The following is a 25,788-nucleotide window of genomic DNA, read 5'->3' on the forward strand; positions in this document are numbered from 1 at the left end:
TTCACTGGTCCTGCAATAAACGGTCAGTCGCTTCCATATGCTGAGCTTCCTTTCTGGTAACACATTCTCCCAGTCTGGCAGCAAGTCATTACAAAATAAAAGGGATAGGCCTAGGGGCACCACACGGGACATTGTGAAAAACACACACAAGGGCTTGTTAAACAGTAAATCGTCTTTTGAAGACCTACGTACGTCGATGATGGTGAGACTGCAGCCCCTGCCCAACTGAGCCCACAACAGATGAAGAACTATGTGTGTGTCTTAGAAGCTCAGCACTCCAGGCTAACAAACACGACAGGGATGGCCAAAGCCCTTTGCACGCCTGGACCCTGGGCACAATAATGTGCACCCCTGCTGCCCAGAGCGAGAAAGCTGGCCTGTTATTGCAAGGTTCTTTACATCGGGCAGCATATAGCGTGGGCAGACCTGTGATGTCCCTGAGGCTCTGGACTGGGTTGCTAGCAGTCACCCTTGCTGTGTGACCTGCACCTCTGTGCAGGTGGACCTCAACTGGCGACGAGGCACTTTGGTACGACCTGGCACCCCCTCCCACCATGCCAGGCTCAGAGGATTAAAAAAAAACAATTGCATTTCCACACCGGGGACACACCCTGTGGCTTTCTGCAGCCCTCCTCCTGTCCCAGCACTGGGGGAGATCTCGACGAAGCTAGGGACTCACCGATCCTGATGGGACTCACGTTTGCCCATTGTTCAGCCTCCTGCTTGGATTTGGGGCCGGGGTGGGGACACGCTGCGAGGGTAGGGTGACCACCTGGCATGGGTGTTATTTCAGGACAGTGAGTGTAAAAATTCAGGGCAAAGGGTCAAAATTCAGGACAAAAATTCAGGACAAAAATTCGGAACAAAAGCTAAGTTTTCCTGACCTTCAGAGGAGGTCACACAATAGTATACAATAAAGTAAATAGACAACCAACATAAGTACAAGTCAAAATATGTTTATAATAGGTCAAAAAGCAGTAAAACACACCAAACAAAATTGACCACCAATATACCCGACATTTATCACGGACCTTAGCACTATTCGTTTTAGTGCTTTTTTTTTTAAACTGTACTTTTTAAATCGGAACTAGCAGAAGTCTGAAGTTCTTTGTTCCTCAGAGAAAACTGATAAAAATCTGCACATGAAGGTTTCATGTTCACCTGGACCTGCAATCCCGCCTTAACAAGCTCAACATCACACATATTACGTGTGCCAGTCCAGGTGACCTTCAATTGTAAAAATATCCTCTCAGTTGGTGCATTGCTGCCCAGCAAGCTAAGTATAAATGACATCAGTTTTTTTTTCTATTGGGGACATCACATGGCAACTTTGAGAAAGCACTCAACCACTTCTGTGCACATGGCAAGTTGGAGCCTACCACAGCCCGCAAAGCAGGAGCAATTAAACTGTATTCACTGAATAAGTACTGCATGTCCAGATGATGACTCAAGTTAATTGCATCAGCAGCTTTGCAGAGCTGCTGAAAGGTGAGCACTTCTCTTAAACAGCATGGCTCTATTGGGGACAAGTAATGGCTCTCTGAGAAATCAAACCATTTTTCTAAATACTTTAAGGAGCACTCCAAAAATGTCAAAAAATCTCTGCATGGTTGTGCTCAACTCTGAATCATGGGACATTACATAATTGTGCACTTGGAAACCAAAGAACCGATTTTCCAGTCTGTCTTTTAAGTTGTTCCGCAATATCCTGAAGATGCCTGGTACCTCTGGTGCGCTCAACTCATCCTTCTCAAGCTGCAGAATAGACACATTGAATATGATCAAAATGTCATGAACAAAGAAAAGGTAAGCTTCGCCACGTGACATGGCGGCCTCCCCACTTTCTAGCCCTAGAAAATCCCATATTGCTCTAGGTGTTTTTTCTTGACCTAGAGAAAGGAAATAGGACTTTAGTGCTGCCCAGCACTTCAACAGTCGATCGATTGCTGGGAACGAAAGTGAGCCACCTTGATGGGACATGGCGAAACAAAGGCTACCACTCCAGGTCCACAAAAGAAAAAAAAAAGAAAAAATTCTCTCAACTCCGCTGTTTGCTTTGCTGAAGAACAGAAATGGTAGTAGACCTTTAGAACAAAAGGATTCAACATCCATGGAGAGTCCATTATTGGCTTGCTTAGCACAGTTGTGTAAGATGTGGGCAGGACAGTTTGCAGGCAGAATGTCTTCATTTGCTCCCTTCAAAAGCTGAAACACAAAGTGATGTCGGCCATAGTTGACACTTGCGTTGTCTCCACAGTATGCAGCGGCATGCTCCAATTTCAACCCATGCTCTTAATTTATTTGTGATCTGCAGTGCAATCGCAGTAGTAGTCTCTGCATCATCATCATAGAAGTCCAGCAGAGTGTAGATCACGCCGGATGTGAAATTAAAGTGCCGCAACAAAAGTGGATATAGTTTAATGTTTCCTTTGTTGGAGGGATCGCTGCAAACTGAGAAATATCCACCCTGCAAGTCTTTATATGCTTGCTGCAACGATAAAGGTGCAAGCACTTTTTTTGTGATACTTGATGCCTTTGTGCGGCCACAGGATGCTTTCACCGCAAGAGATGAGTCAGGATAAATTACTTTGGACAGCTTAAAGCCACAATCCAGGGAGCGGTAGGAGATAAGATGTTTGACAGCATGGTACACCTGGGTCACCTCTGCAGCAGTGACCTAAAATAAACCAAAAACAAATGAAAAAAGGTGTGTAAGCAGCACGCAGATAAAGTCTCCACTGATAAAGAAAATAGTTAACGCTTTGGTTCTTAGAGCTGCAAACGTAAATTAAAGTGTCAGCTACCAAGCCAAACAGTTATGTGCTCTTGATATGGACAGAGTGAGAAAAACGTGTTGAAGGCAACTTGACATGGTAAACACAAATGCAAGATGGCTGGCATAATCAACAGCGGGGGGGAAGGTCTTAAAAATAGTGTGAAAAAGTAAGAAGAGTGTATGTGAATTACATGCGACTTAGGTTATGTTATGATGATGCAAGCAATGACTTACTTTAGCTACTTCCGGCTGAAAGCCTGGTTGCAGGTATGCCGAAATTGTTGCCATCTATGCCCTGCCTGAGGCATTTTTCTTATGTTGTGATCCTGCCTCATGTGTTTTGATATCCCGCTCTCCTCCATGGGCAATGGAAAAATCTTGATTACAGATGTTGCACTTTACCTTGTACACATCTTCTGAAGACTTCCGGATGTTGGGGTGTTTAAGTTCCCATTCTGGTCTGTACTTCACAAAGCGCTTTTTTGCCTTTTTCTTGGGTGACTCAGGCAAGGAGTCTGCCAGCGAGGTAGATGTCGCATCTGAAAGTCCTTCAAAATCAGATGTGAATGTTGCCTCTGCGGCACCTTCGCCTGACTCAGTACATACTCTGACAACCAGAAACCCAATTCCCAACAAGCACGAACTAAACAATCACACTCAACTGTGAACCACTGAGGGAATAGTTAAAAAATATGAAAGGGTTTTAATTGCAAACACTTCATCAACCAGTAGGCACCCATGGAACCATTGCATTAAGCTATATGGGAGCTTCACAAGTGATAATAATGCTGTAGTGTTGGCATTCAGTTAGAACACAATGCAAGACAGAAAAAACATGTGGAGCACTGAAAGGATATAAGAAATTTTGACAGTACACAAGTACACCTGCTGCCATCACTGGTGATATGCCACATATTCTTATGCCCAATGGATGCTCTGAATTAAGATTTTACTGCAGAATTGTTGAATTAAATGATTTCAAGCAGTATGCATTCCAAAACAAATTGCTTCCATCACTTTAGGTGCAAAGATAACTACTTCCTCTCATTTTAGTTTGACAGTATCTCAGTCAAAGTGATTATACACTATGTGTGGGTAATTAAGCAAGCATTAGCAAAGTTAATAGGGCTTGCTCTAATGCACCAATTCATGCAAACACTGTCAGCACAAATGCAAATAGACTGTCTGTGCAATCTACCTCCTTCTGTGCCTCCTATAACTATGCCATTGTTTTAATTGCCCAAGCTTGTGAAGCTGCATGGTACCATGCAAGCATAGGGCATAAAAACAAGGTGCAAACTTAGGAGGTGCACAAAGAGAGTGGCCCTGCTAGCAAATCATAAAACTGAAATCATAACTCCGATTTGCAAATAGGGTCAGTTTTGAACTTGTAAAGGCATGCTGTATAGACGTTTTGCAAGCAATGGGGGGACTGCACACATTTGTGGTTGGTGTTGGCAATGTTAGTGATGACGTCAGGAGACTAGATTTCAAAAACAGGTGCATCAGACCTCATATAAAGCCAAAAAACAGCCCTCACACTGACCTATCAGACCAGCACTGCTAGCATTGTCAGACTGCCTTGTAGACCAGTCTGACCCTAGAGAATGTTACATTTAAGTGGTAACAATTTTGCAGAGGATTAGAAATACCAGTTCATGGTGAGTGAAGCAGCGTCAAGGTCTCAGTGTTGGATCAGAGCAGATATGATTTGAGTATCAGAGCTAGCTAGCGGAAGTAAGATTGATGCTTGTTTGTAATTTGTGGTGATAAGGGGTTTTGCTGGATCTGGGATCATATAGGGGTACTTTAAGAAATACAGTCCTTCTGAGACCCTGGTCAGCCCCCGGTATGGAGGTGTATTCAGATGGCTGCAGTATAAAATCAGGAGACGGGTCTGTGTGCTCCGAGTATATGCTCCATCCCGGGGCCTCATTCTTTGGCCTGCCACATCTCCTCCAACTGCATGTCTACGTTCCTACCCAGTGCCTACTGCACCTTGTCCTGCTTGACCACTTCTTCCCCTCAGAAGTGCCCCCATCCCAACTCCCCGTCATAGAATACTAAACAGCTGAGGAGACCAGTCCCACATGGCAGCTGAGGAAGGAGAACTCATGGCTGTGAGCCTGGAGATGTAAAGACTGGTCCCCTTGCACAAAGTATGTGGGTCAATGAGCAAAACTACATTGCGAGTTAAGGTTATCATGACTGTGGCCATGTGCAGGGTGCATGTGACTTTATTGCAAAACTGGGTTAGCTCTGCAAGGAGAGGAAGGGAGAAGAGCCCTGGGAGTGTTTTATCTTTCTCTCTCCCTCGCTTTATCTCACAATCTGCCTCTCCTGTTTCCCACTCCCAGGCCCGCCTCCCCTGCAAACTCTGCCATGCTTTCCTCGCAGAGCTGACTGTTTTGTTTGTCATTCATTGGTCTGCTTTTGTTTCACTCACATTTTCTTCTACCCACTGCGGCGTAAGGCCAAGGGCAGTGGGTCGGCCCACTTCAGTCATTGGTTAACTTCACCTTGAGTGATGGTGTTTTCTCACAGTATCATATTCACACACACAGTAGTTATCGCCAGTGACTGTGAAGGCAATGTAAGCTTTTAGCGACCCAAACAAACATTTTCACTTTTATCTCTTTCCTTATGTATATATTTGATGATTGCAAAAAAACATCCCCCAACAATAAAATATATAAAAAGAAAAGTAAGGGGCATTGACAAAGCCAAAACACTGGCAGCCAACACCTGTTTTGTTGGCTTTGCCAGTGCTTTAAAAAAAAAAAATGTTTCTGGATTGTATTGTAGACCCTGGCATGCTTAAGTAATTCTAACTGTATTTAGGAATAACCAGTGCATTACAGTGTATTGTACACGGCCTATGTAGCACCTCAGTTGCAAGTATGCAGGAGCAGAGGGACCATTTGATGTCTTTTGAAAGATATATAGTTTTCTTAGACTTTAATTTTCAAGGGTTATTAAATGGCTGTAAACAGCTTTACCAAAAGCAGAGGCATTTTCAACTCAAGGGAAGGCCTATGAAAATTAGTGGTGCTAACGCTCAAAAATGCTACTGCAAGTAAGGTGCTTCTTAATAAACTGAGCTCCATGTTATAACTCTTGGTGCGGGCACGCCGTAGAGGAATGCTTTCATATTATTGTGATGCAGCACATATTGGGGAAAGACTCCTGGACGTCCAACAGCCCAAACATAGACGTAAAAAAAGTTGTTGCTAACATACGTATAAATAAAACAAAAAATGGAGGTAGAAAATGTGAATTTTTACCAATACCGGTGTGAATTGTAATTGGGATGTACGTTAACACACACCCTAATTATTACTTAAACTTAAGCTTTTTTCTCTTGCATCATTTTACGCCTACCAGTTTTACAGCAATACCTCCATATGATTAAATCAACTCCTTTGCCACCTTTCCCTGCATATTCTGTTTTTACCAGCGATACACTTTGTTACTTTTGATTCAAGCTCTACTCCTAACCATTGTACTATCCCTTACATTGTAACAGCAACTGTTTACTCCAATCCTGGCACTATCCCTTCCTCCAGCCTTAACAATAACTTTCAGTTACACCATCGTTACTCTAACCCATCACTTAAAATTAAACTATCCTGAAGCCAACTTGACCCCATTTGCAGTTCTTGAGCCAACCCTAAACCCTACACTTTACCTTACATCATCACTTACACCATACTTTACAAGCAAACATAACCCATACCTGAACTCCTTTTTGTTCCCACCTCGTACCCCAAGCACTGCATTTTCTTCCTAGTTTTACCTTTGTACTTTAGTGTGCTTTTTTATAGTTTACTTTTTTTGTAGCCTAACTGTATAATTTTCACGTTTTGTCTTTTCTGTTTTGGTACTCAATCTTCATTAATTATATTTTTTTACAGCCAATCTGCCATTGCTCCCACACTAATTGTCTCGTGTTTTTATGCTTCTTCTGGAATGTAAAACTTAAGTGAAGCATGAGCTGTCAACTTATCTCCTCTGCCTCCTTTTTGTAAAAAAATGAAATAAAACAAAAATGAAATAAAGTGAGGGTTGGATTTTTCTTCCGTTCCTAAACACGCAAAAGGGGATAGGAGAAATACTTGCAAATCACCTAACCCCTTGACTGTTGCTCTGCGTAGCACTTCAACCCATAAAATAGAGCAAAATGAAATGAAGCACGTTGGTGCAACTTACCTTTCAAGAAAGTGATCACAGGGTGTAATGGGGACTGGCGGCTGGCTTCGTGCTCCCACTGGTTCTTCTGGGACTAGGACAGTCACCTACCACACGACGTTGCTCTTCCTCGAAGGGGCAAACAGCAAAAATAAAGTCGGAAAAGACTGCAAACATGCTCTGCACGTCCTAATAAAACAAGGCTGGGCTGCCTAAAGCTGTTGTCATTGGCCCTGATGCCCTGAAGTATCACGGCCAATGAGAGAAGTCGTCCAGTGGAGCAGCGAGCACTAGGATTGGCTGATGGATATCAAGCCAATCCTAGGGGCTTTTTAGGCCGTTCACATGGAGTCCTTGGTGATTATTGGAGGGTGAGACAAGCCACATCATTGGCTGTCACCCAAAACAACTGAAATTACGGACAAATGGTGTCTGTGAAAGAAGTCTTCACGGACAATGGACAAATAGGTGAAATTACGGACTGTCTGTGAAATTTACGGACGGGTGGTCACCCTATGCGAGGGGCGCGGCAGCCCCTATGACTCCTCTGTTGGGCTCCTCATTGTTAACAATGTACCATGCGTCTACTTTGATACCCCCCATCCCCACCCTCTCTTGCGCTGCACAACCAGCAAGGGCAATCCGTGTGTGCCACCAGGGGGCTGTGAATTCTTGGTCATGCCAGGCTCCTCTGGGAACTGATGCAGCCTCGACAGCCAGCCTTACGCCTTGCAGCTCTCATGTTATACAACCTGTGGGCTCTGGGGCCTGCTTCCCATCAAATGCTGAGGAATCCCTCAATGATGAACTGCCTTGCAAAACCAGTGCTTGGGTGCCACTACGTTCCTCAGAAAAAACTTGGACCCACACTGCCATCACTGAACCCTTTGGGTGGGCCCGACTATCTTAGCCTCCGTCTAGGGAGACTGTCAATGGACTGTGCTGTTCTCCTAGCCCGGCCCTAGGATTGCCCTGCGACACCCGCCTTTGGCCCGCATTTCCTCTATTGGAGAGGCCCTCTTTCTTTCCTTGAAACCTTGATCTGTTTTCCAAACAGTCTCTTCTGAGGTACTGAATATTACCTTGCACCCAAGACCACCACTAACGCCCATGCTGCACAAGTCATCTGAGCTGAGTGTTCTTGACCCCCTGGGACTCCCCATGCTACTTGTCATCCCACGGGGCACTTCTGCTAATGACGCATCCAGTGGGCCACTTAACTACAATCCCGTTAACTAGCTGTGGCACATAGCACCCCGAGCAGCCATGGGATCCTCAGACTCCCTGTCCACCACCGCAGCCAGTCAGAACCCATGTGCCCATATCTCAGGCCTATATGGACCACCTCCTGCAGGAACTGATACAAAATCAGCTCTCTTAAAATATATTTCAAGTACCACATCCAGGACATCAGGAGCAATGCCAATGGACTGTGGGGGGAGGATTGAGCAGATCTAGAACACACAGATGCCCATTCAGAAGACCAAGAAGCACTATGGCTCAAAGTCATGGCATTGGAAGAACAGCAAATCGAACTGGAAATGAAGCAAGAATATCTAGAAAATAGAAGCCGGAAGAACAGCATTTGCATCAGGGGAGTCCCCAGAGGAGTGAAGGGCAACGATATACTGAACGTCACTGCCAAGCTTTTACCCAAGATCTGCAGAGATGAGGATTCGCTCCCCCCCCCCCCCCACTCTGCACTGGAGACAGTAGCCAGAGTGGCATCTACACCAGCACGCCCTGATTCAGTCCATGATGTGGGTCCACTTCTTTACTGAAAAGGAAGTTATTTTGAAGGCATTGTGGAGAAAAGCCGATTTGGTCTTTCTGGACCACACGGTTAAGCTTTTCCAAGATCTCTTGCCTGTCACTCTACGCCGCCGTAAAGACTTCAGACCCGTCACTGACAAACGAACGAGTTACTTACCTTCGGTAACGACTTTTCTGGTGGATACATTAGCTACCTGTGGATTCCTCACCTCATGAATACTCCCATGGCGCCAGCATTCGACGGAAATCTTCTTACTAGTCTCTGCACGTCGACGAGGACGTCACTGTCTCGCACGCGACGCCGTCTGACGTCATACAGGCAATAAGAGGTCCTCGACGACGTGCAGACGTCAGTACCAATCATTTTTTACGTGCATGAGAACAACCAGGCAATGCAATGAAAGAGCAAGGCAACATCCATTATATTGTAAAATACACCACATTGTATGAATAACTGTAAATCTTTTTATGTACATATATATATATATATATATAAATAAAACTCTCTCTTTTAAAATATATACACACACCAAGTATATACATAAAGATATATACACATATACACATATATATATATATAAATATATTATATATATACATCTATTGCACCCTCAAGGACCAAGAGGAGCGCACTCAAGGATTACTTGGCAAGACCATAAAGGCAACGGGGAGGCGGGTGGGACCGTGAGGAATCCACAGGTAGCTAATGTATCCACCAGAAAAGTCGTTACCGAAGGTAAGTAACTCGTTCTTCTGATGGATACAACTACCTGTGGATTCCTCACCTCATGAATAGAGTCCCAAAGCAGTACCACGCCCGGCGGTGGGTGCCTAAATGGTCAAACCAAGAAATCCTGCAGCACTGACCGTGCAAAATGGCCGTCCCTTCTAACCTCAGAATCTAAACAGTAATGTTTTGCAAAAGTGTGAAGGGACGACCAAGTTGCGGCCTTGCAGATGTCGACCACAGGAACACCTCTGGCTAAGGCCGAAGTGGCCGACTTAGCTCTGGTGGAATGAGCTCTAATGCCCTCAGGAGGATCCTTCTTTGCCAAAGAGTAACATATTTTAATGCAAAGAACAACCCACCTGGATAGTGTTCTCTTGTGGACTGCCTTTCCTCTCCTCTTGCCCACGTATCCAATAAACAGCTGATCCTCCAGCCTGAAATCCCTTGTTCTATCGATAAAGAAGCTCAACGCTCTCTTTGGGTCCAGACGGTGCAGTCTTTCTTCCTCTTTGGAAGGATGAGGCGGAGGATAGAACGTGGACAAAGTAATTGCCTGAGCCAAATGGAAGGGTGAAACAACCTTCGGGAGGAAAGCAGCCTTGGTCCTCAACACCACCTTATCCCCATAAAAAGTTGTATAAGGGGGTTTTACTGATAAGGCCTGCAACTCACTCACTCTCCTTGCTGATGTTATAGCTATCAGGAAGACTGTTTTTAAAACCAAATACCTCAAGGGGCAAGAATGCATAGGTTCAAAAGGGGACCCCATAAGGAAAGTCAGGACTAAGGACAAATCCCATTGCGGCATAACGAATGGCTTTGGAGGATATTGATTTAGAAGACCTTTCAAGAATCTGATAACAATAGGGGATTTAAATAAAGATGGTTGGTCTGGAAGACATATGAAGGCTGACAAGGCCGATAAATAACCTTTAATGGTAGCCACTGCACAACCTTTTTGCGCCAGAGATAGAGCAAAAGACAAAATGTCCGATAGATGAGCATGTAAGGGATCAATCTGCCTCTCTCCACACCACGCAACAAATTTAGACCACCTATTAGCGTAGATAGATTTAGTGGAGTGTCGCCTGGCCGCTAATATAACATCCACTACCTCAGGCGGGAGAGAGAAGGAACTCAGGTTGCCCCGTTCAATCTCCAGGCATGTAGGTGCAGACTCTGGAGGTTGGGGTGTAGAACCTGCCCCTGCGACTGTGAGAGGAGGTCTGCCCTGAAAGGGAGACGGAGCGGCGGGCACGTTGAGAGTTGGAGAAGGTCGGAGTACCACACCCTCCTTGGCCAATCCGGAGCTATTAAGATTACTAGAGCCCGGTCTTGGCGAATCTTCCTCAATACTCGAGGAATCAAGGGTATGGGAGGAAACGCGTAAAGCAACTGGCCGCACCAGGTCATTTGAAACGCGTCCCCCAACGCTTCCTGCATCGGATACTGAAGGCTGCAGAACAACGGACAATGCGCGTTCTCTCGAGTGGCGAACAGATCTACCCGAGGAAACCCCCACTTCTGGAAGATTAAACGGACTTGATCTGGATGGAGACGCCACTCGTGGTCTGCCGAGAAGTGGCGACTGAGACTGTCCGCACGCACGTTCAAAACTCCGGCCAGATGGTTTGCTATCAAGCAAATCCGATGGTCCTTTGCCCAGGACCATAGTCGAAGAGCTTCTCTGCAGAGAAGGTACGACCCCACTCCTCCCTGCTTGTTTATGTACCACATCGTGGTAGTATTGTCCGTTAGGACCTGTACCGACTGACCACGAAGGGAAGGGAGGAAGGCCTTGAGAGCCAGACGTACAGCCCGTAACTCTAACAGATTGATGTGAAAAATCTGTTCCTCTGGAGACCAAAGACCTTTGATCTCCAGATCCCCCAGATGAGCTCCCCACCCTAGAGTGGAAGCATCCGTTATGACTGTTGTCACTGGTGGCGACTGCTGGAACGGCTTTCCTTGTGAAAGATTGTTGCTTGCAATCCACCACTTCAAATCCACAGCAGCATCTCTGGAGATCTTGACAGTACCCTCTAGATCCCCTCTGTGTTGAGACCACTGCCTTCGGAGGCACCACTGAAGAGCCCTCATGTGCCAGCGAGCATGCGTGACCAACAGAATGCAGGAGGCAAAAAGACCGAGCAGACGAAGGACCTTGAGGACTGGAACTACCGCTCCATTTCGAAACATTGGAACCAAATCCTGAATATCTTGAATCCGCTGAGGCGGAGGAAAGGCCCGACCCAATGTTGTATCCAGTACTGCCCCTATGAACAGGAGGCGCTGAGAGGGCTCTAGGTGAGATTTGGGCTCGTTCACCGAAAAGCCCAGGTCGAACAACAACTGGGTTGTTGACTGCAGATGACGCAACACAAGCTCCGGGGACTTGGCTTTGATTAACCAATCGTCCAAGTAAGGGAATACTGCTATCCCCTTCCTTCTGAGCTCTGCCGCAACCACCGACATCACCTTCGTGAAGACTCGAGGTGCTGAAGTAAGACCAAACGGAAGGACCGCAAACTGGTAGTGTTGCGATCCCACCACAAACCGGAGATACTTCCTGTGTGACTTGAGTATCGGGATATGAAAGTAAGCATCCTGCAAGTCGACAGACACCATCCAGTCTTCCATGTTCAACGCCAAAAGCACCTGTGCTAGGGTCAGCATCTTGAACTTTTCCTGCTTGAGGAACCAATTCAAGATCCTCAGGTCCAGAATTGGTCTCAAACGACCATCCTTCTTGGGAATCAGGAAATACCTTGAGTAAACTCCTTGACCCCTTTCCTGCTCCGGGACCAACTCCACCGCGCCCTTTAAAAGGAGGACTTCTACCTCCTGTTCTAGCAACAGGAGGTGTTCTTGTGAACAATACGAAGGGCGGGGCGGGATGAGGGGCGGAAACTCCCGAAAGGGAAGGGTGTAGCCTTTTCCCACAACACTGAGAACCCAAGTGTCCGACGTAACAGTCTCCCATTTGGTGAGAAAATGCTGTAATCTTCCCCCTACAGGAGAGGAGTGAGTGGGAAATGGTGGAAGCCTAAGGCTGCTTCCCCTGCTGCACCCCGCCAGAGGATGAAGAAGAGGCAGAGTGCTGCTGAGAAGCTCCCCTGGTGCGGACCCTACCCCCCCCCCCCCTAAAAGATCTATAGGGATGGGAAGAGGCAGGTTGCTGATATCTTCCCCGAAAGGAAGAGGAGGAAGAGCCACGCCCAAATCCACGAAACCTCCTGAAGAATCTGGAAGAGGCCGTGGAAGAAGGAGCTTGGAGTCCCAGCGACTTAGCCGTGGCCCTGCTCTCCTTAAACCGTTCCAAGGCCGAATCAGCCTTAGCCCCAAACAGTTTGTCCCCATCAAACGGGAGATCCAACAATGTGGACTGTACATCTGCCGAAAAGCCCGAGTTACGGAGCCAGGCCTGTCTCCTTTCCACCACAGTTGTGCCCATTGCTCTGGCTACCGAGTCGGTGGTATCCAGTCCCGTCTGGATAATTTGGGTCGCAGCAGCCTGAGCATCAGAGACAAGATCCAAAAGACCCTGGGGAAGCTCTGTAAACGAAGAGGAGATGTCATCCATCAGAGCATGAATATACCTCCCCAGGATACAGGTTGCATTGGTGGCTTTTAAAGCCAGACTGCAGGACGAAAAAATCTTCTTCGACTGCGCCTCCAGCTTTTTTGAATCTCTGTCCCCCGGCACCGTCGGAAAAGAACCAGGCGCTGACTTGGACGAACAGGAGGCCTGCACAACCAAGCTCTCCGGCGTAGGGTGCCTAGATAGGAAACCAGGATCAGTTGGAGCCGTCCGATACCTCCTGGCCACGGCTCTGTGAACTGCTGGGGAAGATGCCGGCTTCTTCCACACCTCTAAAACCGGATCCAGCAGAGAGTCATTAAAAGGTAATAGAGGCTCCGCCGCGGCTGAGGCCGGATGCAACACCTCTGTCAAAAGGTTTTGTTTCGCCTCCACCACCGGCAAAGGCAGGTCCAAAAAACTAGCTGCCTTCCGTACCACTGTATGAAAGGAAGCAGCTTCCTCGGTATATTCCCCCGGGGACGAAAGGTCCCACTCAGGGGAAGTGTCCAGCCCACTGGCCGACTCCAGTCCACGCAGCCCATCACCCGAGTCCTCTAGCTCTCCTTCCTCTAGGGCTCGTTGGTACTCCTGCTCCTCTAGTACCCGGAGAGCACGCCTCCTTGAATGCAGTCGTTGCTCAATCCGCGGAGTCGACAATACCTCCGCCGAAGTCGGAGATCGGCGCCGATCTTCCGAAGCCACCGACGCCGCATCCGGCGCCACAGGTAACTTCGGCGCCGACTGAAGAGCAGATGAAACGGATGGACCCACCGGAGTCACAGGCCGAAATCTCGACGTCGACGGGATGGAAATCCCTGGGGCCAATCCCTCCGAAGCCATCGGAGCGGCCACCGGCGCCGACACTGGCGCCGAGCCCACGTTCCCAAACGGGAGAAAGGGCATAAAGGGTGCCGGCCGAAGAGGCGCAGGATCACCCAAAGAAAAGGCCAAAGGCCCAGCCGGAGCACCCCCTGGAGCCATCTGTTGGAAGATGGCATACATCGCATTCAAGAATGCGGAACTATCGGCTCCAGGGGTGGGAAAAGCCGGATACTGGGGTGCCTGACTCGGAGGCGACCCCGACGCCGGCCTCGGCGTCTGCGCCGGAGAAAACACTTGAGGCTCCAATACCTCAATCACCGACGCCTGTCCAGGCGAAGTTGGAGACGCCGGAGAGAGCAACGGCGTCGAAGGATGCGGCGTCACCGTGGGGCTGACCTCCCATGTCCTCCGGCGCCGATCCGGAGACCTGGAACGAGCCTCCCTTGAATGACGCCGAGATTCTCTACGGCGCCGGGAGTCTCGATGACGCCGATGTCTTGGAGAAGACTTTTTCTTGTGATGCTTCTCCTTTGACTTGGCCATAAACAGCTTCGCCTCGCGTTCTTTAAGGGCCTTCGGATTCATGTGCTGACACGAATCACAAGTCGAGACGTCGTGGTCGGAGCTCAAACACCAAAGGCAATCGGAATGAGGATCCGTCACCGACATCTTGCCTCCACACTCACGACAAGGCTTAAATCCAGACTTTCTCTGCGACATTATTTCCACAGAGAAAGAGTACGCAGCAAGATATACACTGTAACCGCAAGAGTAACAGTTGCTCCCTCGAAGATAACCGTTTCGAATGCACGGAAAAAAGGGAACTGACGTCTGCACGTCGTAGAGGACCTCTTATTGCCTGTATGACGTCAGACGGCGTCGCGTGCGAGACAGTGACGTCCTCGTCGACGTGCAGAGACTAGTAAGAAGATTTCCGTCGAATGCTGGCGCCATGGGAGTATTCATGAGGTGAGGAATCCACAGGTAGTTGTATCCATCAGAAAGTGGAATTTAACATCTGATATCAGTAGGGCCACCTCTTTACCATCATCTTCACATGGGAAGGCAAACTCAAGGTCCTCCGTTCCCTCATGAAAGCCAAACAGCTCTTAAAACTAACCACAGGCCAGCGGGATGAGAACCCAACCGTACCACGCATATCCGTCTCGTGAATAACTACATCCCATCTGGACCACAGTGAAATTCCAGCACTCCAATAAACGACACAAAGAGGCCGCTTCTCAAAAAGCCAAAAAAGAGACATCATCCATCACTTCCACAACATGGAAAGGGGGCCCTCCCCAGCTACTGGATCCTTGTAAATCAGTACCGTCTTCTTATTCCAGCTTACTCCAAGGAATAGCGAAGCCCTTTGAAAATTGTGACTCTGGCCACCCGGGACAGGCACTGAGCCTGCCACATTTGCCAACTTTACAAGGAATGGGTGAGTCCCTGCCTCTCACTCTGCAGGAGAAAAACTGTTGTCATAACCTCAGACTTCTTTACACCTTACCCTCTCAGTCCTCTAACTGGAGACTCCGCAGACCCAAGGAGTCCTGGACCCCTATTTGACTTACTGGCACCTTCAAACCAACCTTAATTTCAACTTTCAGTGGCTGAGTGGGTCCGGAATGTTTGGAGGACTAATACCAATGCCGAACTTTCCCCCTCAATTCAAATCTTAGTAGAGTGACTCCTCCGGTATGACCGGCATACTTGTGTGCTGGCCATCTCAAGACTTAAGAGTAGTTAGGCCCTGTTGGCCTTTTATTGTTTGTTTCTAGCCAGCTTTTCATTTTTTCTAAGTTGACTGATACCCTGGGGAGATCCCTTTCCCAACCACCAAACCATACATAGTATACTACTACCCCACTACACTTTAGCATTCACCACTGAGCCCGCCTCTTTTGTCCAGTCGCCTCACCCTCTCCTACCCTCATCCCTAGCCTGGTCACTACCCCACAGCTGGGCCATGGCAGCCCACTTAAAATGCCATATAGGCTTTGCCTTCATGAGCGTTTCAACAAGCCTCGCCGGTGACACACCTGCTCAATCTATTTTCTCACATAATGGCCACTACCCACCACAATAAACTACTGTCTTTCAGTGAACGGGGACTGAATTCACCTAATAAACTACAGCAGCAAGCATCATTACATTTTTTTAAAAGTGATTTTCTAAGGTTTTTCTAAAGTAAGGTAAAATCTTACTACCTTACTTATTTGTAACTCTACTTTAATCTTTGGTGTTTTTTCTGTGATCTATTTTCAACTAGCCCTCCACCACCAGTCGATACACCATCTTTTCATTGCATACACCATGTAGTGGTTGATAAATTTCCCTTTTTACACCTCCTAAGTCTAAATGATCGAGATACGCCATTGGGCGTTTCCTTTGAAGAGGAGTACTTGGACTTTTACTCCCCAACATAGTCACTGTTATGGGTATAAAAAAAAAAAAAATCATTGTTGTGCAATATCGGCTATTCTCTATTTGGTAATGTAGTACCTATTTATGGCTATGTGCTAAATGATTGAGGTTAAAATATGTCCGCCTTATAGTAGGATGAGGAACTAGCTATACATTGTCCAAACATAGGCAATAGAATACGTTGCAGCAAAAATCTGATAACTCACCTGTGTGATGGGTTCATAAAGGTAGTTGTGGAATTAAGAATGGTGTTCCAGAGTTACTAAAGGCTATATTATATACTGTTACTTAGGAATGTTGCGAAGTGTGATAGGTTTCTGGTGGTATAGCTGGATGAATAGATGGCCATTAGTTCAAGCAGTTGTGTTAGGAAACAGAGCTCCCAGAGTGAGAAGAGGGTGAATTGGTTAGTAAACTGTGCTTGTAGTGATCAGTGTCCACCCCTCCTGGAATTCCAAAAAGGTCTTTAGTGTAGAGATATGACAACACCATTTCCTCCCAAGGCGCGAGGTTAAGGGGCCTGAGAGACCCATCACCAATTGTCACGGCACATTGCTATGTACTGGAAGTGAAGGAACAGACTCTCCTTCACAGGTCGTTCCAACGCTTTCTGATGTTGGCGTGAGCGTTTGGTATTGGACATGGCGTTCACCTTTTCCATGATTCTGGCCCACATTTCCTTACTTTCCCTCAAGGTTGGTGTTTGTACCAGTGCTCCAAACAACTTGGGCCCAACCCTATCTCATCCATCACAGTTAGCGCATGTTCTGAGAACTTGAGAGCAGAACAGGAGCCTCAATGCTGTTGAGTGATAAATCGTTGGTCTTATGAAAGTATATTTCATATTTTTTCTGTCTACTGTGCTGTGTTTTATTTTCAAAGAGAAAAATAGGTTTACTTAATCAGCAAAGTGCAGACATTTGTATAAAGTATCTCTTGAATCACTTGTAAGAAAATGTTATAACCATAGAATGTTCCTGATATAGTCTAAGGACTTATTTTGTTTCATATGCCCTCCTTAGCTGGCGAGTGAAAATGGGACACGATAAACTATAGATGGGTGTAAGTGCCAAACTGGGGGCAGCTATATCCTGTCAAGGGCAGGTATGATTGCTGATAATATTTCTGCTTAAATCATCTAATTTAAATGACCTATATGTCTGCAAAGGTATAAAAGCGGAGTAGTTTGCAAAAAACAAAAGGCAGAATCTATAACACTGGCGTTCAGAAATCCGTGTTGCATCAGAGCTTAATAGAGATTACGAAGACCTCCCATGACCAACTTCTTCTTTGATGCAAGAATTCTTGATTTTGATTAGCTTGAACCATCAGTGGTCTGTACAGGGATGAAGAGGTCAATTTCCTTAACCGCAGTGAAGGGAGCGGTGTGAGCCCCTAATCCAGGGGTCTCCAACCGGTCGATCACAAGCTACTAGTACCTCGTCTAGTTTTCAAACACACAAGGACAACCCATAGGTACCTAGGGACCAGGGGCAAGTATTTTATAAAGGAACAAGGGTCCCTTAGATAAAAGGACTATAGATCTAAATACCACATAGAATCACAATGAAGTCTACGGAAAACATACAATAAATTAATATATTTATTCCAAACAAAAGTAAGAAAACAGTGTAGTGGGAAAACAAAAACATCTTGGAAACCATAAATCATAATTGCTCAGGCATACCCCATGTGACAGAAAGCACAGTTAAAGTCACAATTTTACAGTACTCTTGTTCATGTCAAAACATATATTATTGTACAAGAGTCCAAGCACTAGTAGCTCGGCGACACCCTGTCAGTAGCTTGAGACCACGGAAATCCATTTTAGTCCCCCTTATTGCCCTGAATTAAAAGTAAATGAGGTTTTTCCTACTGTTTAGTTAATTTCAGGCCTTTTGCAGTACGTGCACGCAGTCACTCAAAGCAGCTGCTCACTTCAGCTGAATTGACCTTAACTGGCGAGAGAGGGGAAGTCGGTGTAAGAAGCCCAGCACAAGGAATATTAGATGGACCATCAGCAACTGTAGCACTTAAAAGTCTGCTCGGCCAGAGCGTCAGGCTTTACCCGGGAGCCATATTATAAGGCCTGGGACTGTGGTTGGCTTTTTTGTCACTGCATACCACAGGTTCCTGGCTGCAGTTTGTGGCCAACTTGAGAGGGGTACTAGATAAATAAAAAATCCCAGTGAAACGCTGTTTAATGGTGAAATGGCAAAAATGTAAAATGTGAGGTGCTTCATTTATATATAAAAAATACCCTGTAAATCTCTGCTTTCAATTAATCGTTAAATACAGTTTAATTTAAAGCAGGCCCTCGTGTAAAGAAGTGTACAAGAAAAACACATTTGCAGTATGCTGTGGAATACTATTTCAACTGCACGTCTCCATTTTTACTGGACTACACCCCTCCACACACACTAAACCTAGTGTGAATTTTGGGCACTCAAAGTGTTTCTAATGTGAACAACACTGGGTGATGTATAGTGCCCTTGGTTTATAGGCTGGTAGGATGCCTCAATTGCCTGAAGTCTCTGTCCCAAATCTACAGAACCCAGGTTGAATTCCAACATGGCTTACTTTGCCTTTAATCCCTACAAGATCTGTAACGTGTTCAATGGTGTAATCCATAACACCGGTCACTCAAGCATCTGGAGGCGATCTTATTGAGTCGACAAAATGAATAGTTATCCAGTAAAACATTTCAAGTACATGTATTCAGAGATCTTTTTATCCTAACTGCTACTACATTTTCAGAAGGTGTGGCATTTAGGAACCTGTCTCTGTTTTAGAATGCGGTTTCATTTGATGGACCTCAGTGAAGCACTAGCGGCATGTTTGGTTTTGAAAACCTTGCATGGTGTAATATCGGCAACAGAGGGGTGTTTAGTGTGGCTCTGGATGACAGGATATATGAAGCTTGTCAGTCAGGGAGCAGCAGCAGCTTTCTTGGAGGGCCAGAGGGAAAGCTTAGTATAGCCCTGCCTTGAAAGTGCTGCAAGCAAACAGCTGGCAACACCTCCTCCTGGATACTGATGTGCATCGCCACAACAGCATTGTACAATGTGCATCATACCGCAGAGCCGGATTGTGGTGCGCTTTATTCCACAGTTTTCTAACTGTGCCATTGGAATTGTAGCACTCTCCGCCACAGAGACCAGTGCATGCTGTATCAGAGTTGCTACTTCTCAAGTGGACAGCAGCCTACATTGCTGAGTGTGACATGGACGTCTCTGGGAACAGTGTACAAATTGCTTGGCCTTTAGTAGCTCTTGATTTTCACTGATCAGAAGTAGTTCTCACTAAGGATAAGGTTGGAGACCCCTGCCCCAAACATTTCAAAGTCCACACCTCATACACAGGACTGGTTTACTGAGAGTTGACATTTGCGGGGGACCTGCTCTACATCCTACAGCGGTAGGTAACCCATGTTTCATCTAAAAAAAAAAAAAAACTATTAAGAGCTCAGCCATCGGGTAATGGTGGCGAACTACTCAAAAGAGAGGTTGGGGAATTAACAAAGGGAACAAGGGGGATTGGTTTTCCAGTTTAAGAGGTTTCAGAGTGCCCAAAGAGAACCCTTAGTAAGTGATCAGGCATGCAGCAAATGTAATCAGTTTGATCAAAGTCGACCTTCCCCACCTACAGGGTCTCTAGCACATGAAATAATGAGAGATTTAGAAATCAACGTCATTATTTTTAAATTAGTGGCATAGGTATACTAAACATAATATCCATCTACAATTTCCTCTGGAGGGAACATCTGATTTGGCCAAACTGCAGTATCTGAGAGACAGTATGATTAAAAAGACAGAAAAAAGATTAGAGTTGCTCAGTTTGATTATTTGAATGAATGGGAGACATGGGTGGCAATTAAAACGTGTCAAACAAGTTCAGAGTGCAATGTGAAATACTGCAGCAGAAACTACAAGAGTTACGCAAAAATATGTTTATTCAGAAAAAGAAACAATGGTGGTGCGAGGATGCTTTAGAAGAAAGTAAAGTTTTGGATGAAGTTAATGAGAGGAAACACCCCCTTATTCCCCAAGTACAGTAAGTGATCAACGGGCAGATGGAAGTGACAAGAGCAGGGGACGCAAAGGAGGATCCACTTTACTTTCCCCTCGCATTTCTAATCAGCCAATCAAAGAGCTACTGAGGTATTTGAAAGTAGTAATTCAGCAGAAATAGAGGTACTCAAATAATGAACTGACGAACGAGTTACTTACCTTCGGTAACGACTTTTCTGGTGGATACATTAGCTACCTGTGGATTCCTCACCTAATGAATACTCCCATTGCGCCAGCTTTCGATGGAAATCTTCTTCCTAGCTTCTGCACGTCGTCGAGGACGTCACAGTTGCCCACGCGACACCGTCTGACGTCATACAGGCAATAAGAGGTCCTCGCCGACGTGCCGACGTCAGTACCAACATTTTTTACGTGCCTGAGAATAATAGGCCATTGAGATGAAAGAACAAATTGCAAAATTTAATGATATTCCAAATAATTACATCATTCTAATCACTCAATCCTTTTTTGTAAAAAAAATGTAAACAAATAAACCAGTATATGAACAATATATATCAATATGAATATATATACAGAATATATACATGTCCTCAAAACCAAGAGGAGCACACTCAAGAATTACTTGGTTAGACCAGACAGGCAACGGGGAGGCGGGTGGGACCGTGAGGAATCCACAGGTAGCTAATGTATCCACCAGAAAAGTCGTTACCGAAGGTAAGTAACTCGTTCTTCTGATGGATACAACTACCTGTGGATTCCTCACCTAATGAATAGAGTCCCAAAGCAGTACCGCACTCGGTGGAGGGTGCCTGAATGGTCAAACCAAGAAATCCTGCAGCACTGACCATGCAAAATGGCCGTCCCTTCTGACCTCAGAGTCCAAACAGTAATGCTTTGCAAAAATGTGAAGGGACGACCAAGTTGCGGCCTTGCAGATGTCGACCACAGGAACACCTCTAGCCAAGGCCGAGGAGGCCGACTTAGCTCTGGTGGAATGAGCTCTTATACCATCAGGGGGTTCTTTCTTCGCTAAAGAGTAACACATTTTAATGCAAAGAACAACCCACCTAGAGAGTGTTCTCTTGTGGACTGCCTTTCCTCTCCTCTTTCCCACGTAACCGATGAAAAGCTGATCCTCCAGCCTGAAATCCTTCGTCCTGTCTATGTAAAAGCTTAACGCCCTCTTTGGGTCCAAGCGGTGCAGTCTCTCTTCTTCTTTTGAAGGATGAGGCGGAGGATAAAACGTGGAAAGAGTAATTGTCTGGGCCAAATGAAAGGGTGAAAACCTTCGGAAGGAAAGCAGCCTTGGTCCTCAACACCACCTTATCCCCATAAAAAGTTCTATAAGGGGGTTTTACCGATAAAGCCTGCAACTCACTCTCCTTGCAGATGTTATAGCAACCAGGAAAACTGTTTTAAGAACTAACAATCTTATGGGGCAAGAATGCATAGGCTCAAAAGGGGACCCCATAAGGAAAGTTAGAACCAAGGACAAATCCCATTGAGGCATAACGAAAGGATTTGGAGGAAATTTATTCATAAGGCCCTTCAAGAATCTAAGTACTATAGGAGATTTAAATAACGAAGGCTGGTCTGGAAGACAAAGGCTGACAAGGCAGACAAGTAACCCTTAACAGTAGCCACTGCACAACCCCTCTGTGCTAAAGACAAAGCAAAAGATAGAACATCCGACAAATGAGCACGTAAGGGATCAATCTGGCTCTCTCCTCACCATACCACAAATTTAGACCACCTATTAGCGTAGATAGATTTAGTGGAGTGTCGCCTGGCCGCTAAGATAACATCCACTACATCAGGCAGGAGAGAAAAGGAACTCAGGTTGCCCCGTTCAATCTCCAGGCATGAAGGTGCAGGCTCTGGAGGTTGGGGTGTAAAACCTGCCCCTGCGACTGCGAGAGGAGGTCTGCCCTGAGAGGGAGACGGAGCGGAGGGCACACTGAGAGTTGAAGAAGGTCGGAATACCACACCCTCCTTGGCCAATCCGGAGCAATTAAGATTACTTGGGCCTGGTCTTGGCGTATTTTCAACACTCGAGGAATCAAGGGTATGGGGGGAAACGCGTAAAGCAACTGGTCGCATCAGGTTCTTTGAAACGCGTCCCCTAACGCTCCTTGCACCGGATACTGGAGGCTGCAGAATAACAGGCAGTGCGAATTCTCCCGGGTGGCAAACAGATCTATCCGAGGAAACCCCCACATCTGGAAGATTAGAAGGACTTGATCTGGATGGAGACGCCACTCGTGGTCGGCCGAGAAATGGCGACTGAGACTGTCCGCACGTACATTCAAGACTCCGGCCAGATGATTTGCTACCAAGCAAATCTGATGCTCCTTTGCCCAGGACCATTGCCGAAGAGCTTCTCTGCAGAGAAGGTACGACCCCACCCCTTCCTGTTTGTTTATATACCACATCGCGGTAGTATTGTCCGTCAGGACCTGAACCGACTGACCGCAAAGGGATGGGAGGAAGGCCTTGAGAGCCAGACGTACAGCCCGTAACTCCAACAGATTGATATGAAACATCTGTTCCACTGGAGACCAAATCCCTTTGATCTCCAGGTCCCCCAGATGAGCTCCCCACCCTAGAGTGGAAGCATCCGTTATAACCGTGGTCACTGGTGGAGGCTGCGTGAACGACCTTCCCCGGGAAAGATTGTCGCCCGCAATCCACCACTTCAAATCCGAGGCAGCATCTCTGGAGATCTTTACAGAACCTTCGAGATCTCCTTTGTGTTGAGACCACTGCCTTCGGAGGCACCACTGAAGAGCCCTCATGTGCCAGCGAGCATGCGTGACCAACAGTATGCAGGAGGCAAACAAACCGAGCAGACGTAGGACCTGGAGGACTGGAATGACCGCTCCACTTTGGAAGCGACGTCTGAATGTCTTGAATCCGCTGAGGCGGAGGAAAGGCTCGATTCAATGTTGTATCCAGTACTGCCCCTATGAACAGGAGGCGCTGAGAGGGCTCTAGGTGAGATTTGGGCACGTTCACCGAAAAGCCCAGGTCGAACAACAACTGGGTTGTCGACTGCAGATGATGCAACACGAGCTCCGGGGACTTGGCTTTGATCAACCAATCGTCCAGGTAAGGGAATACTGCTATCCCCTTCCTTCTGAGCTCTGCCGCAACCACCGACATCACCTTCGTGAAGACTCGAGGTGCTGAAGTAAGACCAAACGGGAGGACCGCAAACTGATAGTGCTGCGATCCCACCACAAACCGGAGATACTTCCTGTGCGACTTGAGTATCGGGATATGAAAGTAGGCATCCTGCAAGTCGACAGACACCATCCAATCTCACTTGCTCAACGCCAAAAGCACCTGAGCTAGGGTCAGCATTTTGAACTTTTCCTGCTTGAGGAACCAATTCAAAATCCTCAGGTCCAGGATTGGTCTTAACCGACCATCCTTCTTGGGAATCAGGAAATACCTCGAGTAACAACCTTGACCCCTTTCCTGCTCTGGAACCAACTCCACCGCGCCCTTTGAAAGGAGGACTTGAACCTCCTGTTCTAACAACAGGAGGTGTTCTTCTGAACAATAAGATGGGCGGGGCGGGATGGGGGCGGAAACTCCTGAAAGGGAAGGATGTAGCCTTTTCTCACCATGCTGGTAACCCACGAGTCTGATGTGATGACCTCCCACTTGTGGAGAAAATACAGTAACCTCCCCCCTACAGGAGAAGAGGGAGTGGGAATTGGTGGAAGCCTAAGGCTGCTTCCCCTGCTGCACCCCTCCAGAGGAAGAGGAAGAGGCAGACTGCTGCTGAGAGGCTCCCCTGGTACGGACCCTACCCCTCCCTCTAAAAGATCTATAGGAGAGAGCAGAGGTAGGCTGCTGGAATTTCCCCCGAAAGGAGGAGGAAGAGGAGCCACAACCAAATCCTCGAAACCTCCTAAAAAATCTGGAGGAGGCAGAAGAAGTGGCCTGCAAGCCTAGTGACTTGGCCGTGGCCCTGCTCTCCTTAAACCTCTCTAAGGCCGAATCTGCCTTGGCACCAAAGAGCTTGTCCCCATCAAAAGGGAGGTCCAGCAGGGTCGACTGTACATCCGATGAAAACCCTGAGTTACGAAGCCAAGCCTGCCTCCTCGTAACTACAGCAGTGCCCATTGCTCTAGCCACAGAGTCTGTTGTATCCAACCCAGATTGGATAACCTGAGTTGCAGCAGCTTGAGCGTCCGATACCAGATTCAACAGCCCTTGAGGGATCTCCGTATGCGTAGATGTAATTTCGTCCATCAGAGCATAAATGTACCTCCCTAAAATACATGTAGCATTGGTGGACTTTAATGCCATGCTACATAACGAGAACGCCTTCTTGGATGCCATGTCCATCTTCTTGGAGTCTCTATCCGATGGCACAGATGGAAAAGACCCAGGCGCAGACCTTGCCGAGGAGGAAGCCTGGACCACCAAGCTTTCAGGTGTTGGATGTCTGGTAAGAAAGCCAGGGTCAGCCGGTGCAGCCCGATACCTCCTAGCCACAGACCTATTGACAGCCGAAGAAGACACTGGCTTCTTCCAGACCTCCAAAACAGGTTCCAGCAGCACCTCGTTGAACGGCAAAAGTGGTTCTGCTGATGCTGAGGCCGGGTGCAACACCTCTGTCAACAGATTCTGCTTCGCTTCAGTCACCGGCAAAGGCAGATCCAAGAAGTTAGCTGCCTTCCTGATAACAGCATGAAAAGTGGCTGCCTCTTCAGTATACTCCCGAGGAGATGACAAGTCCCACTCAGGGGAAGTATCCAGGCCACTTGCCGTGTCCAGCCCATGGAGACCCTCACAAGAGTCCTCAATCTCTCCTTCCTCCAGGTTCTGCTGGTACTGCTGTTCTTCCAGGAGACGGAGAGCAAGCCTCCTCGAGTGCAGCCTCTCCTCAATCCTCGGCATCGACATGGCATCAGCAGATGTCGAGGCACGACGCCGATCTCCGGATCTGTCCGACGTCGCTACAGGCGCCGCAGGTACCTTCGGCACCGAACCAGGAGTCGGATGGAGAGAAGACTGCTTCGGAGTCGTAGAAGGCCTAGACGGCGTCACTGGCCTAAACACCGAGGCCGCTGGAGCCGAAACTCCCGGAGCCGAAGTCTCTGGAGCCACTGGAGCCGACACCGGCGCAGAGCCCACGTTCCCCAGGGGGAGAAAGGGCATAAAGGGTGCTGGTCGAAGCGGAGCCGGAGCACCCATGTTAAAAGCCAAAGGGCCCGAAGGCCCAGCCGGTGCACCACCTGGAGCCATCTGCTGAAAGATGGAGAACATCGCATTTAAAAACGTGGTATTATCGGCTCCAGGGGCCGGAAAAGCCGGGTACTGGGGTGCCTGGATTGAAGGAGACACCGACGCCGGCCTCGACGTCTAACGTCGGAGAAAACAGTTGAGGCTGTGGAACCTCAAACACTGAAGGCGGTTGGCCCGAAGACCCGGGCGAAGT

At 47.2% G+C, this 25,788-nt stretch overlaps 1 protein-coding gene and 1 long non-coding RNA gene across 3 annotated transcripts in view; both read right to left on the bottom strand.

The window, feature by feature from the left end:
* The window catches only part of LOC138295454 (uncharacterized), a 70,745-nt gene extending 63,552 nt beyond the window's left edge, over nucleotides 1-7,193 (bottom strand). For both annotated transcript variants that reach the window (XR_011203601.1, XR_011203602.1), the window contains exon 1: nucleotides 6,986-7,193. This is a non-coding gene — a long non-coding RNA (uncharacterized lncRNA). The remainder of the gene's footprint in view (nucleotides 1-6,985) is intronic.
* On the bottom strand, nucleotides 941-5,199 carry LOC138297185 (uncharacterized). Its single transcript, XM_069236678.1, has 3 exons — nucleotides 5,105-5,199; nucleotides 3,179-3,383; nucleotides 941-2,677 (listed from the first exon to the last, which is right to left on the bottom strand). Exons 1-3 carry the CDS (start codon nucleotides 5,197-5,199, stop codon nucleotides 2,186-2,188), a joined length of 792 nt encoding a protein of 263 aa, XP_069092779.1. The 3' UTR covers nucleotides 941-2,185.
* Nucleotides 7,194-25,788: the final 18,595 nt, after the last annotated feature.

Source organism: Pleurodeles waltl, chromosome 5, assembly GCF_031143425.1.
Source record: "Pleurodeles waltl isolate 20211129_DDA chromosome 5, aPleWal1.hap1.20221129, whole genome shotgun sequence".
Lineage (NCBI taxonomy): Eukaryota > Metazoa > Chordata > Amphibia > Caudata > Salamandridae > Pleurodeles > Pleurodeles waltl.